Below are 21,005 nucleotides of genomic sequence, written 5' to 3'. Positions count from 1 at the left end.
GAACGGCGTTTGGACACAGCCAATCACGCAGCCTCGTCCACAAACGGCGCAGGCCAGGAGCACTTTACCCCCCGGTCTGTCCTCAGGGCTCTACCGGGTGCCCCCCCCCCCACTCCCCGCACATCTCTGGCCTGCCTTTGTCACAACGTTACAGAAGATGCAACACCGCACAAGTTTCCTTTTTGTTTATTAACACACAGCAAGCGTGACAGTAGATAACTTGTCTCTTTTTAAATACAGTACATGGGTCAGCACATTGCCCTCACACAATCCCCCCCTCCCCTCACGAAGACAAGCCAAGTGGTGGCGTTTTATAAAAATAGTGTGTTGCTACAAAAGTATAAATTAATGCTACCGGTATTAAGAAATATTAAACACAGTAAAACTTATGAGGATTAAGAAAAATATTCATTAATACCTGTAGAAAACTCTGGCCTAAAAATATTTTTTGTATATACTTTTTTAATTTTTTTCTGTTCTCTCTTCTTTAAGATGACATTTAGATTTATGCAACTCTCCAAGGTAGCAAGATGCAGTCTCGGAAGCATCTCGTATTGCCAGGAACACCAAGCTACCCGAGACAGGGGCAACACGCTTGCTTTTCCCCCATGCCAGGCTTCGCCGGGCCTTTCCGCACCACCATCCCAATTCACGAGCGGGAAGGGGTCCGACAGGCAGCCCGACTACTGCTGGCTTTGGCTCCTGCTGACATTCGCCGCAGTTTTAACCTCTACACCATGAAATTGATCAACCATGGGTTGACTATCCAAGTGGCCAAAGACCAAACCCCCTCCTTGTGACAGCAGTTGGTAGTTGGCAGACAGAGGAAGCTCTCAAGAAACACCAAAGAGGTAGAAAATGTGGAGAGAGGTCATTTATCCAAGCTGGCATTGGACCCATCTGCTGATTGGTCAGGAGGCCTCCACTAATCCTTTGAACCCGTGCCCACAAGAACTGCTTCAAGCCTTTTCCAGAACCCAAGGAAGTTCTCCACCCTCCTACCCTATGGTCCCACTGAGGTTCTCCCCTCTCCCAGCAGCTTCAGCCCTAGAGTGGGCGATTGCTCTTCAGCTCCTTGATCGTTCTCTTAGGAGCGATCATTTTCCGCCTTAGAAAATGTGTGTACTTTAAAAAACTCATCACCCTGGAAATTGTCTGCCTGAGGGCAAGAAAAATGAGAACATGGCTTCTCAGGGATCGCCTGCCACCTCTCCCAAATCCTTCACGGTGACACGGACTCACCTATTTTGAGAAGCAGAGATGGATACCCTCCGCTGGCTGTTCAGGGCACTGTTGAGGCAGCCGTGTGTGGTGCACAGCCATGTGTGGTGCACAGGAGCCTAAGCCACAGCAGGAGAGACCTAGATGTGGCCAGCCAGCCCTATAGAGTGCCCGCTTCGGTGGCTGCGAGCGGGCCTGCAGATGGAGCGCAAGGGGCCTTCTGAAGCCACTTCTCTGGGCATTCAGTTCCTCCGCTTCGGACCCCAACCAAGCCCTGCAACCGTGACTGCTGAAAGTGGGGCCACCCCTTAGGAGGTGGGCCCCCGGTTTCCTCACCAGTCAGAGAAGCTGGCAATGGAACGGAAACAACTCCCCACCCCCACTCCCAAACCAGCTTCGCAAAGGCAACAGCGGAGCTAATTTGTCGACAACCTTAAGAGTTTCCCACACCATTGCCCCAGCTTCTGGCTTTGTCCCACCTTCTTCCTCAATATGCACAAGATTTGTCTGGATATTCTCCTACCCTGACATTCCTGTTGCTTGTGAAGTTGTCGCATCCCCACCATTGCTGTTCTAGCACAAAAACGTCATTAGCTTGAGAGTTCCACTTAGGGGCTTTCTTGTACATCTGACTTGCTCCCTGCTCCCGTTCTCTTCTCTCCCACCGCATTCATGACGGAGGAGGCCATGCCTGTCCACCCCCAAACACAGTGATGCCTGTGAGCAATTGCCATGCATTTCATTCTCCTGCCGTGTGGTTTTTTTAAAAAAAATTAAAAACAATGTCAGAATTGAGGGATTTTAAAATAATTCCAAAATTCAGAATGGAATTCCTCGTCTTCGTATTTATTGTGCTAGGCGTGCATTTCTTATGAAAATTTGTAATAACCAGATCTATGAGAACACCTAAGGCAGATTTAAAAGAGTGAACAATTGTTCTTGGAGATTAAATTTCTGTTTAAATTTCATAGCATTCGAAGAGTTAACCTATGCTCACAAGAACCCCAGTGTCCAGGGGAGGAAGAGAAGGAACATGAAGAAGAGACCAGCAGGAGAAAGGTATTCAAAAACCCCGTCCAGGTATCTGCGTGACCAACACAGCTTAGTTAGACGAGAGTTACAATAATCTAAATCTCACCAAAGATCACAGTGACCTCCTGGTGGAGACGCTGCCTGGCCGATGCAGACTTTAAAGCTTAGATGTGCAACATGGAATGGGGCAGCCCCCAAACTACCTTCAGAGGGAAATGACCCACACCATCCCCCTCCCCTCAGTGTTGAAGGGGGAGCAGCAAATGCAGCAGTGGATCACCCTGGGCTCTAATGGAGGGGGGGAGATCCACTCCAGTGGGCAGCAGGGCTGGAGTACAGGCAGGGTCACAGTCTAAGCCCCTTTCAGGGGTCTCCAACAGTTGTCTGGCTGGCAGCCGGCATGAAAGGGAAGAGAAATGGGACGGGTCTCTCCTAAGCCATACCGGGATGGCTCAACTGAGGGCCAGGCGGAGTGTGCCCCACCCCACAAGGAGCATCATCCCTTCTGCTGCTGGCAGGATGAGGAGCACCTCCACGGGCAGCAGGCAAAACTGGGTAATCCCTTCCGTTCCTCTTGCCAACAATACTTAGGAGGAGGAGGAGGAGGAGACGAAAGCGAAGAGGAAGAAGAGGAGGAGGAGGAGGAGGAGAAGTGAAGAAGAAGAAGAAGATGATGCTGCAGTTTGGGTCTGCCTAACCAAAACACCACCACCGCCACCACCAGGTGCAACCCAAGAGAAACCACCAGGCCCCAGAAGAGGTGTGCCAGCAGCCCAGGCAGAACCGCAGCACCTCGGCTGTGCTCTTACCTTCCGCCTCCTCGCCAGGAGTGAAGCCAGAAATGCGATGCTCAAAGGACAACTGCCTCAAGTCAACTATTGCTCTGAACGTGGGAACTGGGCAAGAGTATCAAAAGAAGTTCTTACATAGCAAAATGTCTCTGAAGGCTGGGAGATGGACAGGTGTGGAGCAGGCCGCCTGGCAGGGAAGAGCTTCCTACTGATGCTTTATGGCCAGCATTTTGAGGGGACACAAAAAGCCTCCCTGCACCTCTTCCCAAGCCAACGGACAGAAACCTAAATGCCACCCAGTTTAGGCAGAGTGGCTAGTGGGGACTTTAACAGCAGGATTGAACATTCTTTTCTGCAAAATATTCTTTCAGGTTTTAATCACCACCACCACCACCCTCTTTTTTTTTTCCTTAAGAGTAGTCAAGTCACTGGTATCGAAGTCAGGTATCTTTTTTCTCCTGGAATTTTTTCTTTTTAATTCTTCAAGTCTCCATTCCTGTTTCTGAAGGACAGCTGCCTGCAAACAGGTCATGTTTTATGTTGCCAAGAGGAAACCTTGAGTACCCCTGAGGGGACACCGGCTCATAGGAGGAGCCATCCAGTGGGCCCAAAAACTGGCAGAGATCAACAAGGCTGGCTGTCCCTGGCATCAGGGCTCCAAAGAGGGGAAGGAAAACAGAAGGTTGGCTGTTGGGGGGTGGGGGGTGTTATTTCTGAAAAGAGTAATAATGAAACAACCATTCAAGTTAATTTAGAAACTCAGCTGCCTAAAGACCCCAGACTAACTGGCCTGCCCTCTTCAAAACATGAGGTTTTATCAAGTTCACACAGAAATCTAAAGGAAGGAGTGTGTTTCTAGCATATGTGTTCTTCTCACCCGCATTCCTTTCCATTGAGCTTTTTATATACATATTAATATAGAGGTATCAATATGTATATCAAAAGCACTTTTTATTTCCCAGGGTGTTCCGAATGAGGTCCACAGTGGATTCTGGATTTGGAACAGTGTTTGCGTGTGGCGGGGACGTGTTCTGGAAGGGCACCCCCCCCTCGTTTTAAAGCATGTTGGACTTCAAGAACATGAGCTTGTTCATATCCTCAGGGCTCAGCAGTCTCCGCCTCTTAATCAGGAGGGCTTGTTCGCACATGTTGACGCAGTTGCTTCTGGCCCCCACAGCGGGCACTGCCAGGAGCCAGAAGGCCAGTCTGGCCAGCTTGGTATGCTTCTGCGTCACGCAGGACCAGTACTGGAAGAGGTCAGGGGCCGCCTGAAAAAGGGGCTCTTGCAAGTAATCATAGACCTCGCTTTTGCCCGACCGGTCTTCCTCCCGAGTCGGAGAACTCTCACTCGAGGTCCGAGATTTTTTGGAGGCGGGCTCGAAATCGGGCTCCTCGGCCCAAGATTCCTTCACCTCGTGGATCAGCTCACACACCTTGCCAATGATCTCTTCGTGCTGATAAGGGGGGACTGGGCGCAGTTTCTGCTGAGGGTCTAGAATCATGGCCACCTTGTGAGCCGAGTGCACCTTAAAGTTCTCCTTCAGGGCTTCCAGGAAAAGGTGGCACAACTTGCTGACAATGCCCGCGTCGTTGGCCTTTGAGGTGAAGAGTTTCTCCAGTTTCACGTAGGTAGGCAGCACCAGCTGCAACGTTGGCCGGCTCTCGTTGCTCAGTTCAATGACGGCTTGTTTCACCGGAGCCAGGATGGCCGCTAGGTTGCTCAGCAGGTGCTTGTTGAGGTTCTGGATAAGGTTTAGCTTCTTGGCCCGGCTATAAAACTCGCAGATCTGCTCATAGCGTTCGTGGACAAGCAGCAGAGAGTCCGTGATGGAGTTCCAGCAGGGGGGAGGGGAGGTCTCCTCCAGGGAGCCAAAGGTCTCCTTGGAGATCCCTGCAGAGCCCGCCAGGTCCTCACAGACATTCAGCAGCTCAATGACCTCGTGCATGTTGCGTGCTTGGAGGGTGCGCTTGTTAAGCACGCTCTGCACTACGGAGGTCAAGGCACACGCAGAACAACGCAAACACATGCCCGCCTTGGAAAACGCAGAGGAGTTCACCTTGCAGTCTGTGACGTACACGGTCCGGATCTCAGACATAACGAACTCGGAAAGCACGTTTTGCACCCAGTGGTGGACCAAATCCCCATTATCACGAATGTCCACCCCTTTGATCCCAAGGACGTAACTCTTGATGCAGCTGCCTTCCGCCTGGTATGCCGTCAGAATGTAGCAGGAATCGGGGCCAATGCTCTGCGAGTGACAGGTGACGCCAATGCCCAAGCAGGCATTGCTGCCAAGAGCGCAGGTGACCTTCACTTTCACCTGGTTGTACATCCGGGGCAAGTGCTTGAGGGCTAGCGTGTTGAAGTTGCCAAGGATCTCCGTAACGGAGAAGGCGCCATAGCGAGCACCGTTGTCAACAAGACTTTGCGCCAGTTTAACAAATTCTTTGCCGCTCACCACACTCAGCGTCCCCAGATCAGCGCACATCACCCTCAGCAGCCGCTCTGCTATGTTCTGCCGCTCCTTCTCCGGGATGGGGCTGTTCAGGAGGGAGCTGCCAGCTGATGCTGCAGACAAGGAAGACGAAAGGTTTGCAATGGGCAACGAGGTTTGAAGATTGCAAATCAGTAACAGTTATTAGCTAAGAAAAGCTAAGATTAAAAAAAAAAAGCAGTGACATGCACTTGTGACTAATGTAGCAAAGATTCCTCCCTTGCCTCTGGCATGAAAAAAGGAAATATTCCATGGGAGAGGATGTAGTTGTTTTTCCAATAAACCCCCATGCCTACTAAAAGTATTCTGCCTTGATTTGGATTTTTTATCAGGCAAGGAAGAGCAAATACCGCAGTCCTGATTTTTAAATTTTACGGCCTTCTTCCTTCTTCTAGAACATTAAGATGCTTCCCAGACTGTGTCATTATTACACACTCACTCCGGTCGCAAGACGCTAGGAAACAATATCCACCCACAAGGGCACCAACTGGCCAACCTGGGCAAAGGGGGGAATGACTAGAAATAAAACTCTTCTCAGTCCTGGCAGCAGCCGAGGCCTTTTGGTCTCACATTGTAAACCTCTGAGCTTTACAATGTGAGACCAAAACGCCTCGGCTGCACAGGAGGAAATCATTTGCATAAAGAGGGGGGTCTTGTGCTCCCTTTAGACTTTCAGAGAGAAATTGGGTGCCTGCATGCTGTAGCCCCAGTTGGCCTACATGGAGAAGAAGGGACGCAAGGAGCTTTGTCTTGGAGGCCAAGAAGAGACCCATCCAAGAGAATCAAGATTCCTTGGGGTGCAGCATGATGCTACTCGGGAGGGAGGGAGGGCACCACAGAAACCAGCTGGCCCATTTCCTCCTCCTCCTCCTCCCCCTCCCCGACTGGTTCTCCCATAGGTCACATACTGTTGTTGGAGTTGTTCCTCTGTGGCTGCGGCTTCCACTTCTCTTCCACCACAGCTGGAGGTGACCTGGGCTGGTTTGAGGCAATGTTGTTTTCATTGTCAGCTGAAGGGCAAAGAGGCAGAGAGGACAGGAAGTGACTGCACTAATTCTGCCTTAGGGAGCAGCCATTCAACGCAGGCTTCACAAGTCACACAACTGCAAACACCTCCCTGAGTCACGAAACTCAGCAGCAGCCAATGCCCTCTGCTTCCCTGGGCAGCTTCCACAATGCAAGGCTGGAAGCTGCCTTTGACCACAGGCCCTTCCGATGCCTTGGCAGAGGGCAGCTATGGCCATGCAGAAGCAGATTTGCCCATTACTCCCTTGCAGAGGGGGAGGTGCAGGGTGGGGCTCCAGGGAGGAAAAGTGGCTCTTGGCACCACCATGTGCCACGTATCCCAGTATGGACAGGCTTATCATTTTTGCTGCCTTTCCTTCAAATGTGAGTTTTCCATAGTGGTAACGCACGCTAAACTGCACTTGAACCACATAGTGTCATGCTGGTGAAAATCACACAATAATCCTGAGAGATGGAGATGCAGATGCATTGAAGGGAGAGACTACAATCCTGACACCGCACCCTCCACAATCACATGCAGGTTTTAGTTTTACTTTAGTGCCACACAGGAACAGAGCACAGAAGCTTATCTTGATGACCCAAATTTGCTTGCTTTGGAAGTAGCCTTGCTAAAGTCCGCCCTCCCCTCCCCCCCCACCCCCGGTTTGCTCATCCTTGTTCCCCATCATGATCTTTTGGTTCATAGCAATATCTAAATTCATACTTTCCTATACTTGCTTGAAGTCAAAGGGGGAAAAGTGTGCCATGGGGCAACTGCAAGTTTCAATCCCCACCCCACATTCCAATATGCTGCTAATGACATCCTGACATTTTTGAGGTTTGCCCTGTCTTTGATGTGGCACTTTTCCCAATAGGAGCTTCTCTGCCATTTATTTATTTATTTATTTGTTTGTTTGTTTGTTTGTTTGTTTGTTTGTTTGTTTGTTTGTTTGTTTATTTATTTATTTATTTATTTATTTATTTATTTATTTATTTATTTATTTATTTATTATTTAAATTTTTATACCGCCCTTCTCCTGCTGGACTCAGGGTGGTGAACAGCCAAAAATAAAAACATCACATAAAAAATTTAAAATTTTTAAAAGAATTAAACAAATTGGCCCAATAAATTTAAAACACCCCAACTAAAATCAATTTACAGTTAAAAATATCTAAAAATATCTAAGGGGGGATTACGCCAGCCCAGCTTGATGAAATAAAAAAGTTTTAAGGGCACATCGAAAAGCACGGAGATCTGGTATCCTACGTATCTCCGGGGGCAGGTCGTTCCAGAGGGCAGGTGCTGCCACAGAGAAGGTCCTTCCCCTGGGGGTCGCCAGCCGACATTGTCTGGCCGACGGCACCCTGACGAGTCCCTCTCTGTGAGAGCGTACTGACTGGTGAGAGGCTATCGGTGGCAGAAGGCGGTCCCGTAAGTACCCAGGCCCTAAGCCATGGAGCGCTTTAAAGGTGGTAACCAACACCTTGAAGCGCACCCAGAAGCCAGTTAGTAACCATTCAGTCCCAAACTTCCCTCCCACCAACCACCTGTATTGCTTGCACATTTCCAAAAACAGTCAGGATCATCTCTTTTATCAAATGTCCATCCATGCCTGTTGGCAAAATTCACACTCCTGGATGAGGGGATTACTGCTTGGATATGTTGTCCTTGGTTATAGAAAGAGGAAACACACTTTTTCAGAGAAGAGAGAGAAAGACCAACATTGGCACAGACCATTCCACCAAACTGCAGATTTCCTGCGGACCTGGGCGCTAGAGACGTTTGGAGCAACCAAGAGACTCACCTGCGTGAGACTGCATGTGCTCAAGGAGATTGTTGTAGAACTGGAACTGGATGCCACAGGCCCCACAGGTGTATGGCTCTAAAAGAGGGAGACCAAGAAAGCGCATTAGTGGACTTGGCTCTGGTGAACTGAACAGCAGCCGGCCAAATTCAGGATGACAGAAGTGCAAATCAAAACCAGAAATATTACTAATTAAAGATCTGTACTGGGTGGGGAAGGGGCGATTTAAGAAGAGCCGGGTGCACGCACACCGCTGGACACGGCCGTCCCTCGCACTTACTTTGCAAAAGCGGTAAAGGATTAGAAACCAGAGGACTGGCGGTTTCTGCAAAAAAGAAAGAGATGCAGACATTGAAGAGACCCCCCCATGAGGAATGCAAGCACTACGCTGGAGACCTAAGAGCAATAAGGCCCCCAAACCACCAAGAACTGTAAACATTAGGAAGTGACTGGTTTCATTTTATCTATTTATCAAATTTGTCAATATCTCATGCTTCAGATGACTCTGAGCAGCTTTTTTCAAATAACTCTGCCAAGAATCTTTGACAGATATGTACAAAAGGCCCCGACTGGGTCACCTTAGGGCCAAAGGCCACACCTCTTGGGCCAGCAAATTGCACAACTGTGTCACACATTCACTGTGAAGAAACACAGACTCCTTACCATGTCATGCAAGCTGCCATCAACTGTCTTCTGCTTAATGCTATGGGCATTACTACTGTGGAGGGCAACAAAGCTGCTGAGACGCCTCCCCCATGGCCGAAGATCTCCTGTAGCCAAGCCAAGAGACTATTCTGCATTTGAAGAGGCTTCTCCTAATGCAGAGGACTTCAAAACGGAACAGAGTAGAGGGATAGCGTATATCAAGTTTCATGGCGTCCCCATTTGAATCTGCGTTTCAGAAAGGAGTGTCTGGATGTCACCTTCCTGTCCCCCATGTCATTCTGCAAGGGTCAATTTGTCCTTTGTTAGCAACAAAGGCCCTCTGCATGTATCGCAGGCGACCGCTAGAAAAGCAGCGTGCACCCATCTCAGTCTCATCTGTTGCAGCTGCTCTTTCCTGACCCTCCATAGATGAGATGCAAAGAGGACACTTAAGTCTCCGGAGCCAATTTAGTAATGGAAGTTGCTGCACCGAAAGCTTCCTCCCATTAAGACACCAATGGCATCAAGGATCCCAATGTAATCAGGCCTCCCTGGTTCACAGCGGGGAATGGGGGTGCCGACTCTGTGCCCTTGAAGCAAATGTACCAGCCACAAAGAGGCGGAAACTTAGCACTATGCTGCCGGAAGTTTTGAAAGCCAAAAAGCAATGAACGGAATGAGAAGCTCTGGTGGTGATGAAAAGAAACCGAGGAACGGTGTGGAGCGCCCACGTGGAATTGGGCAGGGCTTCCACCAAAGACAAAAACTTCGGAGCATTCCAGGGGAGTCACAACAATCATGGTGTATTTTCCCTGTTCTTCATTTCCCTACAATCTCCCCCTCTGGGACAAAGGAGCTTCTGGCTGCCATCTCTTCCTTCTTCCCCGTATGTTATAAACAGGGATGCATCCTTTTGGGGGGGGCACAATACCCACACCAGGCAGAGAAACCATCCTTTAAAGTCTTCCTCATCTCCATCTGCACTTTTGCAGGTCATGAGTCACTGCTCACCTACTTTATGATTGCTTGAATAAAAAAAAAAAAGATGATCCAAATGTAGAGCACCAAGAGAAAAAATGCAGATGTTGCTCAGGCATGTGTAATGTGCACAATCACATTTGTGTAGATTTAACAACAAAAAAAAAAAGGTTCATTTAATGTATTTCACCTCTAGCTCACATTATAGCTGCTTTTGCAGAAATCACTTCGAAACTCAAAAAAGACAGCCATATAAAAGGATGGTTTTTAATTTCCCAGGGAATTTAAATCTAGGGTTGCAGCGTTTAATTAATAAATCAATTTAAAATATTTTCTCCCCCCCCCCCTTACACACACAGATGCTTCATAGCCGCTGTTTCCGCCATTAACCGTCCATTGAGTAGAGGTTTCAGTGCAGGTGATTCCCAGGATGACAGAAATGGAATCAAAATGCAGGTGGGGCTTCACCCCTGGACAGTCCAGTCTTTCCTGTGATTCCTGCCATGATAGATGCACAAGTGCATCCCGATTCTGCCAAGAAAGTTGAGGCTGGAGACGCTTCTGTTTCTAAAGAAACTTTTCTCTTTGCAATTATCATGTTTTTGACAGAATAGCCAGAGAGTTATTACAGTCTGATTCAGCCAGCAAAAGCGTTCCAACCTGAGACGGACTCACGAAGGGGGGACGGGACCCCTCTGTTGCCTGCAACAGACACACAGCCTTCCACTGCGCTTTTTCCTATGCATGGCCCCCCTGCAATGAGATTCTCCCCAAACTCTGGATGACAAACCCTACCCCCCCTCTGCTCTTTTTTAGAAGAGCTCTGAAGATCTGCCTCTTCAACCAGGCTTTCACCAAAGGTAATCTTAAGACCCCACACATCATCTAGTTTGCTGTCTTTTATCTTTATTTTTTTTATTTTGTCTTGATTTTATTGGAATCTCCTTGATTACAGTGAGCTGCTCAGAGTCATTGAGAGACGGCAGCATCCAACTTTAATAAATTCACAGAGCTGGCAGTTGGCCAGATCAAGAAAGAAAGTCCCAGACACCGACTGACATGGGTGGCTGAAAGAAACACCAAGGAACCAGGCATGTCCCTCTTTGCTCCCCTGTTGCCCTGGGCCACCTTTAAGTCCAGACCCAGGTTTTTGCTCTTTGCTCATCCTGTGGGGGAAAGGGACATTTGCAACATTGCACAATGGTGTCCAGGGAAGGGCAAGTACTCACCACTGGAGTTCTGGGAGCTGCTGTTAGTTTCTTCAAAGTTGTTTTGCAGTTTGCTTTCCACTCTTCGACTGAAAGCACTTTCTGCTGGGTGGGAGAATAAGGAAAGACAGAAAGGGGCTGGTGAGTGTTGATCCCAAGCAGGCCCGTCAGCAGGAGAAGCAGAGAAGGTTCTCTCTCGGGCTGCTTAAATAGCCCAGGAAATGGGAACAGAGTCTTCACCAGGCTTGAAGCAGCTGAAGATTCTGCTAAAGACCTGATGCCAAACACGAGAACCAGCCGGAGAAGCCCGCTTGGGTAGCCTGAACCAACTTCAGGGGCAAACGGCAGAGGCCTATCATTTTACAATGTGCAATTTGTGCAATTTTGCTGAAAATGAAACAGTAACAGATTAAAAATTACATTTTTTTCCATTCTCTGTTCAACATGGCAGCCATCATTACCCTAACCTTGTTTTACCTTCACAAGCGGCACAGCCCACACAAGCAACCCTGGACCGCTTGTGCAATTGTGCTGTGTGGAAATGCACAGCCTGAGCAGTGCAGCCCTGCTGGCTCTGGTGAGACCCTCCCATCCGCCTGGACATCGTCACAAATCAACCTTATGCTCTGTTTTTGTAATGTCTCTCGATTTGTTCAGTTTGCCATAAATCCAGGTGATTCTCATTATTGAGAGGATTAAAAGTATAATAAAAAATAAACATGTGTTTAAAGATTCTCTCAATCCTAAGGAAGAAACAATGGACCACAGTTTGATGCAATTCATAATCATGTCTAGGCACAAAAGCAGGCAAAATCTATGTCCCCCTTCACCCACCCCCAAAGTACACATTTCTGAAGATATTTGGTTCACTCAGCGAGACAAAAAGAAATACTGGTAGTTTAAATAATTTGAGTGTCTCAACCAACCCAAATCACCTGCCTCTCCACAAACACCCCACGTATTGCTGTGACAGCATCACACAAGAGTCTTCCTCGCATAGTGACTTGCCACAGATGGGGAGGGGCTGTACTGAGAGCAAAGCGTCTCGCAGGGTTTTAAAGTCATTTGTTCAAAGGACCAAATCAGTGATGGCTCTATGATAGATAGAAAGAAAGAAACTATTTTCTTTTAAGGTAATTATGAAATCTAGCAAGCGAAGGGAATTGCCACAGAGCTGAGTGTTCTTAAAAGCCAGTGCCCTACAGGACAAAGCAGGAGCCTCCAAGTGTCTTCTCACAACCACTTGCCAAGGCAACACTCACCCCAGTCTTCCCTGGCACAGATGTGAGTCCGCAGGGACAAGGGAGACAGGCCTCTCACTTACATCCCAATGATACACAATGTTGTGCGGTGCATGATTACATACTGGCTCACTCCAAGGCTCAGCTTTTGGCATCTGAAGGCTACAGTCACAAGGTGTGGCAGGTAACTCTCTCTTTATTGCTCCAGTCAGGAAAGTTCCTTCACATTTAAGACATCAGGTGCTTGGAGATATTTGGGGCTTCTTTGGTATACTTAGTGTACTCATCACCCCCTCCACTGTACGATTTCCACCGCCACCAATGTTGCCCTCTTATCTCTCGTTCCCAGGGAAATGTGGCCAAAATCCTCCCCACAAGCCTGCTCCTTCCCTAGGTTTTTCCAGGGCCTTCTCCCTCGGAAGCAACCCCAATTCCTGCAGAAGGGCAGGGGCTTCCAGAAAACACCTGGTCAGCCAGCTGAGAGGCCCGCCATGATTCAGCCGATCAGCCCAGTGCAGGAGCCTTTGAAACAGCCGGCAGCAGCAAGTATGGGAAGAGTCCAGACCCCAAACTGTCCCTGGATCTGGCAGAAATGCTGACATCCGTTCCATCTCAGCTCTCACCCGTCTCAATCGCTTACCAGGCAAGAGAAGAGGCTTTGAATCACAGGCACAGGGACCTCTCCACGTACCACAAGGACTCCCTCTGTCTTGCTCTGCTCTGCTGCCAATGGGGACCCCCAAAGCCTGCCTGCTCCTCCCGGCCCAATCACTGAAGGAGCAACTTAAACAAGGGAAAAGGCCTTTCCTGGCCAGCCCTCAACCCAAGTCGCAAGGGGCCCCACTCTTTTACATCCAGAGAGGAGAGGAGAGAGCAAGTCATCCTCACCAAGCCCGACCTCTCTTCCTTCGTCTACCATTCCACTCATGCATCTTAATGCCACCAATTTTGGACTGGTCTGTGGGGAAGATGTCGGTGGGACAAGGAGGGTCAAAAAGGTTTTTAAAATAATACTAAAGGGCAGTAAAAAAATTATATACATATAAAAAAATTCCATAATCCACAATAAATGCCTCCAGTTGAACATCATAAAATGGCATTCAAGATTTAGCAAATCCTTAGGCTGTTTCTATTTTTAAAAAGTACGAAACACTAAACTAAAAGGAAATCCAATAGTATTCTGTTCCTTTTTTCCAATGAAAATATTTTTCTTAGTTGATATCAAAATAACTTCAATGATCCACCTTCACTCAATTTAAGGACACTTTTTCTTCAGTCTGCTCCTCCATCCTTTGCCCGTATTCCTAAAAGATGTTTTCGGCAAGGCTCTCTGTGGACTCACGGGACCCTTGGGGGCTTCTCAGGGGCTCTGGTCCCCACGCAAAGGGTCACACGTCCCCGGGAACCACCGGTGCCATCCCCTTTGGGGCCTGGGGGTGCACAGGCAGTTGGGGGGGGGGTTAATCAATTGGGATGGTAGAAAGCACGATCTGTACCTGTGGTGGCCTTGCTTCCTGGGGATCCAGAATTTGGAGCGCGGAACGTCTGTGACGGGGATGCCGCCGGTGGGATACCGGAGGGAGTGCGGTGGAGGAGGGTGGAGCACCGGATTATGGGCGCCGTCGGCGTTTTTTTGCCCGATTGGCTCGCCTGGGTCTTCACAGCCACGAAGAGTGGAGATCGAGAGTACTCTGGATATGAACACTCAGAACTAGTGCTGGGATAGAGAAGTCAGTGCCCAGAACCTGCCTCTGCCAGGGCGCTTCCCCCTCTCTACAAGATGTCCATGCTCCCCCTACCCAAAGCCTTTAGGACACTGGGCCCCGCTGCAGCCCCCCACCCCCACTGTAAATTCTCAAGCATGACACAAGGGCTTTGAATTTCTGGCTTCTCCAATTTCGGTCAGCTTTAGTGTCATCTGAGCAACCCCTGCCCGATCCCCACAAGACCTTCTGGCAAAGGGGACAAGCGCCCTTTAGGGAGGGGGGGGCATCTCTCGCCTTCCGCTTTTCAAGAAGCTCAAAACCTCCCATACCAGCCTTAGTGTTAATGAACTGGTAAACTAAAAAAATAAAACATTTTCTTACTACACTGAAACAGCTGCCCAAAGGCACCGCTTTTAGTAAAAATGTACATGACATGACATGACACCCACCAGAGGGCCTCTCTCACAAAGAGAACGTTATCTTGAGACATGGGTTTGCTGCGATGTACAGTCACAGTAAGAATTTCTCCAAAACCACCCTATTCAAATCTATGCACATTCATCATCAATATACAGTTGACCACAAAGAATTAGATTTCTTTAGCCAAATAGAAATCCTAAAAAATCAGGCTTCTCTCTGTCCCCATCTAGAAAACAACAATTTTATGTGCCAACTCCCTCCTTTGAGGTCCCATCAATCAGAAACGTGAACTGGGTTCCTTCCTTCCTTCTTTCCTTCCTTCCTTCCTTCCTTCCTTCCTTCCCTCCCTCCCTACAGTTTCTCTGAACCAAATTTTTAATTCTGTTTGTCTGAAAGTTAAATATCTGGGTGTATAATTTAGGAATTTACAGAATAAGTCTCCATTTACTGCTACATCTAATTAAGAGTTAACATGGAAGACAATCGCACAGGGACATTTTCATTTCATTATTCTGTCTTTTATTGTTCCAATCAAAGCACGCACATATGATGAAAATAAAAAAATAAAATGTGTAACATTCTATACTTCAAAACATTATTTAGTATTCTATTCAGTTATTTATATCTTACATTTATGCCAGCATCTTAAGGCTTCATCAACAGTACTATCTCACCCAATTTTCCCCACAAAACAACCACTCTGTAATGTGATCTGGATTGTAATCAGACCCTTACCCATTGCATCATGATTCCCACCCCCCTCCAAAGAAACCATAGATAAAAGACAAATACAAATTCCCCTTGAGATTGTTTGTAAACAAATGCAACAATACTGCCCCCCCCCAAACTTTCTGGCACACTGCCTAGAATGTCTTTGCCAGGCGGAAGAGCAGTGTGAGTGAGGTGGGTGGCCAGCCCGGTCACTGCTGCCTCTCACATCCCTTCCTGCTGAACAACAGGGCTCCAGCAAAGGCTTTGCACCAATCTGACATTGCAACTATTAGGGGAATTTCGGGGAAGGGGATGACACTTGCTACAATCCTAAAGCACCACTGACAACACCTGGACTATACTTTGTGGTAAGGGGACCTAATGGAGGGGGGGCTGTTGAAGAAAAAAAACCTTACACAGAGAACAGAGCACAAAGCTATTCTCCCTCTGCTCAAACAATTAGGGTAACCCAGAGAGCCTGATAGAGGATGCAGGTCAAGAGGAAGGACAGGCCTAATTCAACAGGTCTGTCAACGGCCATTGGCCACACAAGAGCTAATGAAGACCTCCAGGCCAGGAGGTGGTCGACCTCCAAAATTCCACTCCCAAGGGCTTGGGATGAGTAACTTATTGGCACAATAAACTCAGCGTCAATCAAGACAAATGACTATTTATTTATTATATTTACCATATTTTTCGGCATATAAGACGCACCTTTTCCCCCCCTAAAAGGGGGTGAAAATTTATGTGCGTCTTATACACCGAATGTAGCCCTGCCCACCCACTGGCCCCCACCCTTTGGCCTCTGCCTCCCAGCAATTTACCTCCTTGCAGCAAGCAACAAGAAGAAACAGCCCATTTCAGCTTCAGCACAGCCTAATTAGCACAAGTTGATTGGATCAGCTGCCCGACTGAGAGCTGAGTGTTTTGTTCTCAGCTGTTTTGCCCTGGCCTCTGCTGCTTGCTGCAAAGAGGTAAATGGCTGGGAACAATTTTTTTTTTTTTTTGGTGCTACTCAAGCTATGCTGAAAATAAAAATGAAAGTAAAGCAGGCTATTTTGCTGTAACGAGGCAAAATTGCTGGGAGGCAGAGGCAGATTTCTTTTTCTTGTTTTCCTAACCAAAAAAGGTAGGTGCATCTTATAGTCCAGAGCATTTTACACTCCAAAAATTACAGTATATGCCGTTCATCTCCCTGATAAGACGACTGTCTTATCAGGGTGACTGTAGCAGGCTACAGGCAATCTTCTCCGCAGCGTAAGAAGACAGAAGGATGCGTTGAATTTGACACCAACGATTCCCCTACGAAGCCTCTGCAACAGCACTTGCCCACAAAACCCCCAGATTACAAGACTGGGGCTATTCATCTTAGAAAAAGAGCCACGTGCTGAGGTGCAGACGTGAAGGTGAGGATGCCGTTCTCCCCCTCAAAACAGCAGTCCTAACGGATCAGGACAGGCCAAAGAAAGTCTTTCCTCAAGAAATTAGTGTTAACATGCAGAATCTGCTTCCGTGGGGACGAGGTGATGGCCACTGACCTCAATGGACTGAAAGGGGGGACAATGGAGGGGACTGTTTGTCATGAGGCTACATACTGCCTGGGGCAATGAGGGCTAGATGCTTGAGCTGAAGGAGGCTTTCCTGTCCTACTTCTTGGGCTTTCAACCAGTCCAATTGAAAGCAAAATCCGAGCAGGCTTTAACTGAGTAAGAGTGTCAAGACTGCCACTGGAGATTCAGAGGGCAAAGGAGCCCAGGTGGCCTAGCTGAAGAGGTGGTGGAGGACAGAGGCGGTCCCTCTGACTAGGGACAGGTGCAGGGAGGAGGATGGGACCGAGGGGCCGGTCCTTGGAAGTTGATGGCTGCAACCAGTAAGCAAATGGGGTTCCCACACTTTTGAATATTTCAATTTACTGAGAAGAAACAGCTACGGTATCTTATATAAGCCATAAGCAGGTGATGGGTCCAGCTGAAAAATCTACATTGTCAAAAATGTGTAAACTGCAAAATACAGGTATAATTTTATTTACAGTTTAATATAGTATTAACAATTATAGGCAATCTGGCCTGACTATTTGCACTGAAATATGAACAACTCCTTCTCTCAAAGTATATCCCCAAAGGACAGCTATCAGGGAAATATGCCGGTACTGGGCTGTCCCTCGTGATCGCTTTAGATGTGCGATTGGCCTCTGCCTTGAAAGATCCTGGATCCCAGGGTCTCCCCGGTTGCTGTATCACAGCTGGATACTCACTGATTGGTGCGTGAAGGGCCACATGTTCCTGGTATGGCGTGTAGTACTTGTACTGCTTGCCACAGAATTCACAGGTATAGTTGCCTGTTTCTACAAAGTAAGAAAACAATTTTCAGAAGGAGAAAAGGTTTTCCCAAAAACCCTTGACCCAAACATGGATCTCAATTCAGAGCATAGCAGGGTAGACATTTCCCACATGGCCTCATGAGATGAGTTCCAAGTTTTCTTGACCTAGGGGGCCCTGGGCGCCCACCTTCGTGGTAACCGTTTCCTCTGTTTTGCCCCAGCTCTCTTTCCTGGAGAGAGGCTGAAAAGACACGGCTGCTACAGAGGCTAGACTTCCTTTTGCAGAAGTAGCATTTGGGAGTGGGCCGTATAAACCATCGCAGACAGCAAAGGCCAAGTCGCTCTCTCATCAGCGCTTACGAGGGGTAGTTATCATCTCAGATCAAGATCAATTTCTAGTTTTAATATCGCTCCCCACCCTCAATTTCACCCTATTCCCGAAGAAAACATGGTAACATAACAAGGAATGCAGCAGCAATCAAATTAAAACACTGCAAAATTGTAATTGACTTTTTTTTATCCCAGAGGACAATACTTAGACAATATCTTCCCCTTTAATGAAGAGCTCTTTGTGAATTCTAAAATTAAGTCATGAGAAATGCAAGTGGAATGCTTTTCCTATGTCTGAATATAATTATTAAAATAAATAACATGCGCTTAATTCCTTCTCTTTGCAATAAAGTATTTACATCTAAATACTTTGGCCAAATTGTATTGTTTTAACCAGATGCTTATAAAAGTATGTAACATTAAGCAAGAATAATTTTACAATTCCCCAACTCAACCGTGTTTGTTTCTTCTCTATGTCAAACGTGGAAGATTAATTTTTTTGTTTACTTAGGAGTGCTATTTGCAAGCAGGTTGCTTGTCTCCTGACGGATGGCCACAGTCCGAGTTCGAGCTGTTGCTTTGCGTGCAAAAGGTCCAGGTTCACCCCTGCATTTCCAGGGAAGGGCTGGGAAAAACCCCTCTGCTTGAACGGATGTTCAGAGCCCTGCAGCCGGTCAGTGCCGATAGTCGTGGGACAGATGGACCGACGAGCAGACCTGATATCAAGGAGCTTTCAGGCATCCTGGGAGTTATTCTGCCTGCTACATCTTGGAAAACCTAGCAGTTGCAATCGGTGCTCCTTAAACAAACCCCAGTGAAAGATACATCCAAGGAAGATTTTCCGACTTGTCACCAGCCGTGCCAAGAGGAATGGAGTCCGGATCCCGCACAGGCAAAGAATGTGCTCTTTCTGTTGGACTAGTGAGAGCTTCCTGCCTTTGCAAGAACCGCTCCATCCCTGGCTTGGGCCTGAAACCTCAGCTCTGAAACACTGAAAGCTAGTTAATTACTTAAGTTGCAAACTCGGTCAATCATACTTGGACCAATCTTCTGAAAGGGCTCGGGCTCCTCTTCTTTCACCTCCTCCTTGGCAATCATTGCTTGATCGTAGGGGTCTGCAAGAGGAGAGAAGGAGGAGAGAGCTAATCGAGGCATGTGGAAACACCTCCCTGGCTTTATCCCTCAGGCCCTGCTCTCATCCTTAGTCTTAAATAGACTAACATACATTTCACACATGTATAGTATTTTTACTGATTATATTTTTCTTGATAATCTCCCTATTAAAGTGACTAATAATAAGATGCATGTTTCCAATTCAGGATATAAAATTTGCACTTATTATTTCTTTTTAAAGTGTGACAACTTGATTGCAAAAAACTGCAGTCATTCTTAACAAGAGTCAGACTACTTCCAAAAAGCAACACAACCAGCCTACCTCTACCAAGAGGCCCCAAGACTCTCCTATCCACCAAACAGGCACTCTTTCTCCCAACGGAGTGGATTAATCTCTGCACACACCCACAGGTGCTTCAAACTGCAACACGGCAGAGCTTCCGGCTCCATTCTCCATCCATTGAGCATTCGCCCGAATGCTCCTCAGTCGAAGACTCCCTAAAGTGTTGGAATCATTTAGCCAGAAGTTTCTATTGGCTGAAACTTTATTGCCAAAAGTTGTATGGTATTATGTCTCTAAAGTAGCTGGGTATATGTAGATAAGCACACACACACAACAACAACAACATTCTAATGGTTTCCCTTGGGTTTTGATTTTTTGCATCACCCAATGGTGTCAACAGCCCTGCACAACAGCTCCCCTCCCCAGCTTCTTTCCATAAAATGCAGGCCTGGGTTACCTGCGAAGAGCTCTAAGCGATAACTAAAGGTCCTGAGAACGGGTGCCAGAGCCTGCAGGCTTGCCTGCCCTGTGCCTCCTTTCCCTTGCCTTGGGAGGAGATGGGAAGCTCAAGTCCCGTGATGGTGAACCTGTGGCATGCGGAGCCATATTGGTGGGCACGCGAGTGTTGCCCTAGCTCAACTCCAGCGTGCATGCACATGCTGGCCAACTGATTCCGGTCCCACCGGAAGTCAGGAAACGAGACGTTTCTGGCCTCCGGAGGGCCTCTGGGGTATGTGTGGGGAAGGCTGTTTTCGCCCTCCCCAGGCTCCAAGAAAGCCTCTGGAGTCTGGGGAGGGCAAAAAATGGGCCTACCGGGCCCACCGGGCCATCATGTGCCAAATGCAAGGGGGAGTGTGTGTGTGTGTGGGGGGGTGTTGCATGCACATGCGCGGGAGGGAGGGGCGCATTGATTTATGGATGAAGGCACACGTGCACACCCCCTCCCCACTCCCCCCGCTTTTGGCCCGTGACGGCAAAAAGTTTAGCCATCACTGATCTAGCCTATCCCTTTCTTTCAGCAACTCTTACATTCAAGCCACGTTTGGCTTAAATTCAAGATTTTCTGGAAACACAAGGGTTAAATGGAAATCCTGGCTTGTTCTGATAAGCTGCTGCTTGAGCTTAGCCATTAATATTTCCCAACTCCTACAGCTTCATTGGGAGGGTGGGAATGAGGGCTGACTGAGCTCCTACTTAGCATTCTGTGAGAACAGGGACCCTCCTCTTCTCGCCAAGCGATCCAGACATTTGACACTCACCATCCACCGCATGCAGGTCTCTGTGCTCTTGGAAGCAACTGTAGTATTTGTACTTCTTCCCACAAATGTCACACGTGTACCTAAAGTTATCTGTGGGGAGGAAAGAGCACAACGTTCGAGAAACTCCAAGGAGAACCCAGGGCTTCCCCGAGGAGTCCCCATGCGCAGACCCTCTACCGGCACCTGGCTTTCCACCACCACTCTCGCCTCCGGCTGCTCCCTGGTCTTAGCACACCTCAACCCCAACAAAGGCCCTGAAGTCTCTAATCTTGAGCAAAGGATGGAACCGTCTCGGGGACTCAAAATCTTTTGACACCAAGGAATTTTGGAAATTTCCAAATCAAGGAAAGCAGCATTTTTCCTGTTCTGTTTTGATGCTTTGGGGAGGGGGGGAAACGCAGTGGTAGAGACAAAACACCCCCCACCCCAATCCTTGGGTGAT

The 21,005-nt window shown here is 48.0% G+C and overlaps 1 protein-coding gene across 1 annotated transcript in view; it reads right to left on the bottom strand.

The window, feature by feature from the left end:
• Positions 1-170: 170 nt before the first annotated feature.
• Positions 171-21,005, bottom strand: part of ZNF618 (zinc finger protein 618) — a 46,852-nt gene continuing 26,017 nt past the window's right edge. The window contains exons 9-17 of the mRNA XM_034436321.3: positions 20,564-20,653; positions 18,919-19,023; positions 17,513-17,602; positions 13,918-14,112; positions 11,202-11,285; positions 8,630-8,674; positions 8,350-8,427; positions 6,448-6,549; positions 171-5,613 (exon numbers count right to left, since the gene is read on the bottom strand). Coding sequence (XP_034292212.2) covers positions 4,100-5,613; positions 6,448-6,549; positions 8,350-8,427; positions 8,630-8,674; positions 11,202-11,285; positions 13,918-14,112; positions 17,513-17,602; positions 18,919-19,023; positions 20,564-20,653 — 2,303 coding nt within the window. The 3' untranslated portion in view covers positions 171-4,099. The remainder of the gene's footprint in view (positions 5,614-6,447; positions 6,550-8,349; positions 8,428-8,629; positions 8,675-11,201; positions 11,286-13,917; positions 14,113-17,512; positions 17,603-18,918; positions 19,024-20,563; positions 20,654-21,005) is intronic.

Source organism: Pantherophis guttatus, chromosome 16 (assembly GCF_059756535.1).
Source record: "Pantherophis guttatus breed Tessera chromosome 16, ASM5975653v1, whole genome shotgun sequence".
Taxonomy (NCBI): Eukaryota; Metazoa; Chordata; class Lepidosauria; order Squamata; family Colubridae; genus Pantherophis; species Pantherophis guttatus.
This window is presented reverse-complemented; position numbering and strand designations above follow the sequence as displayed.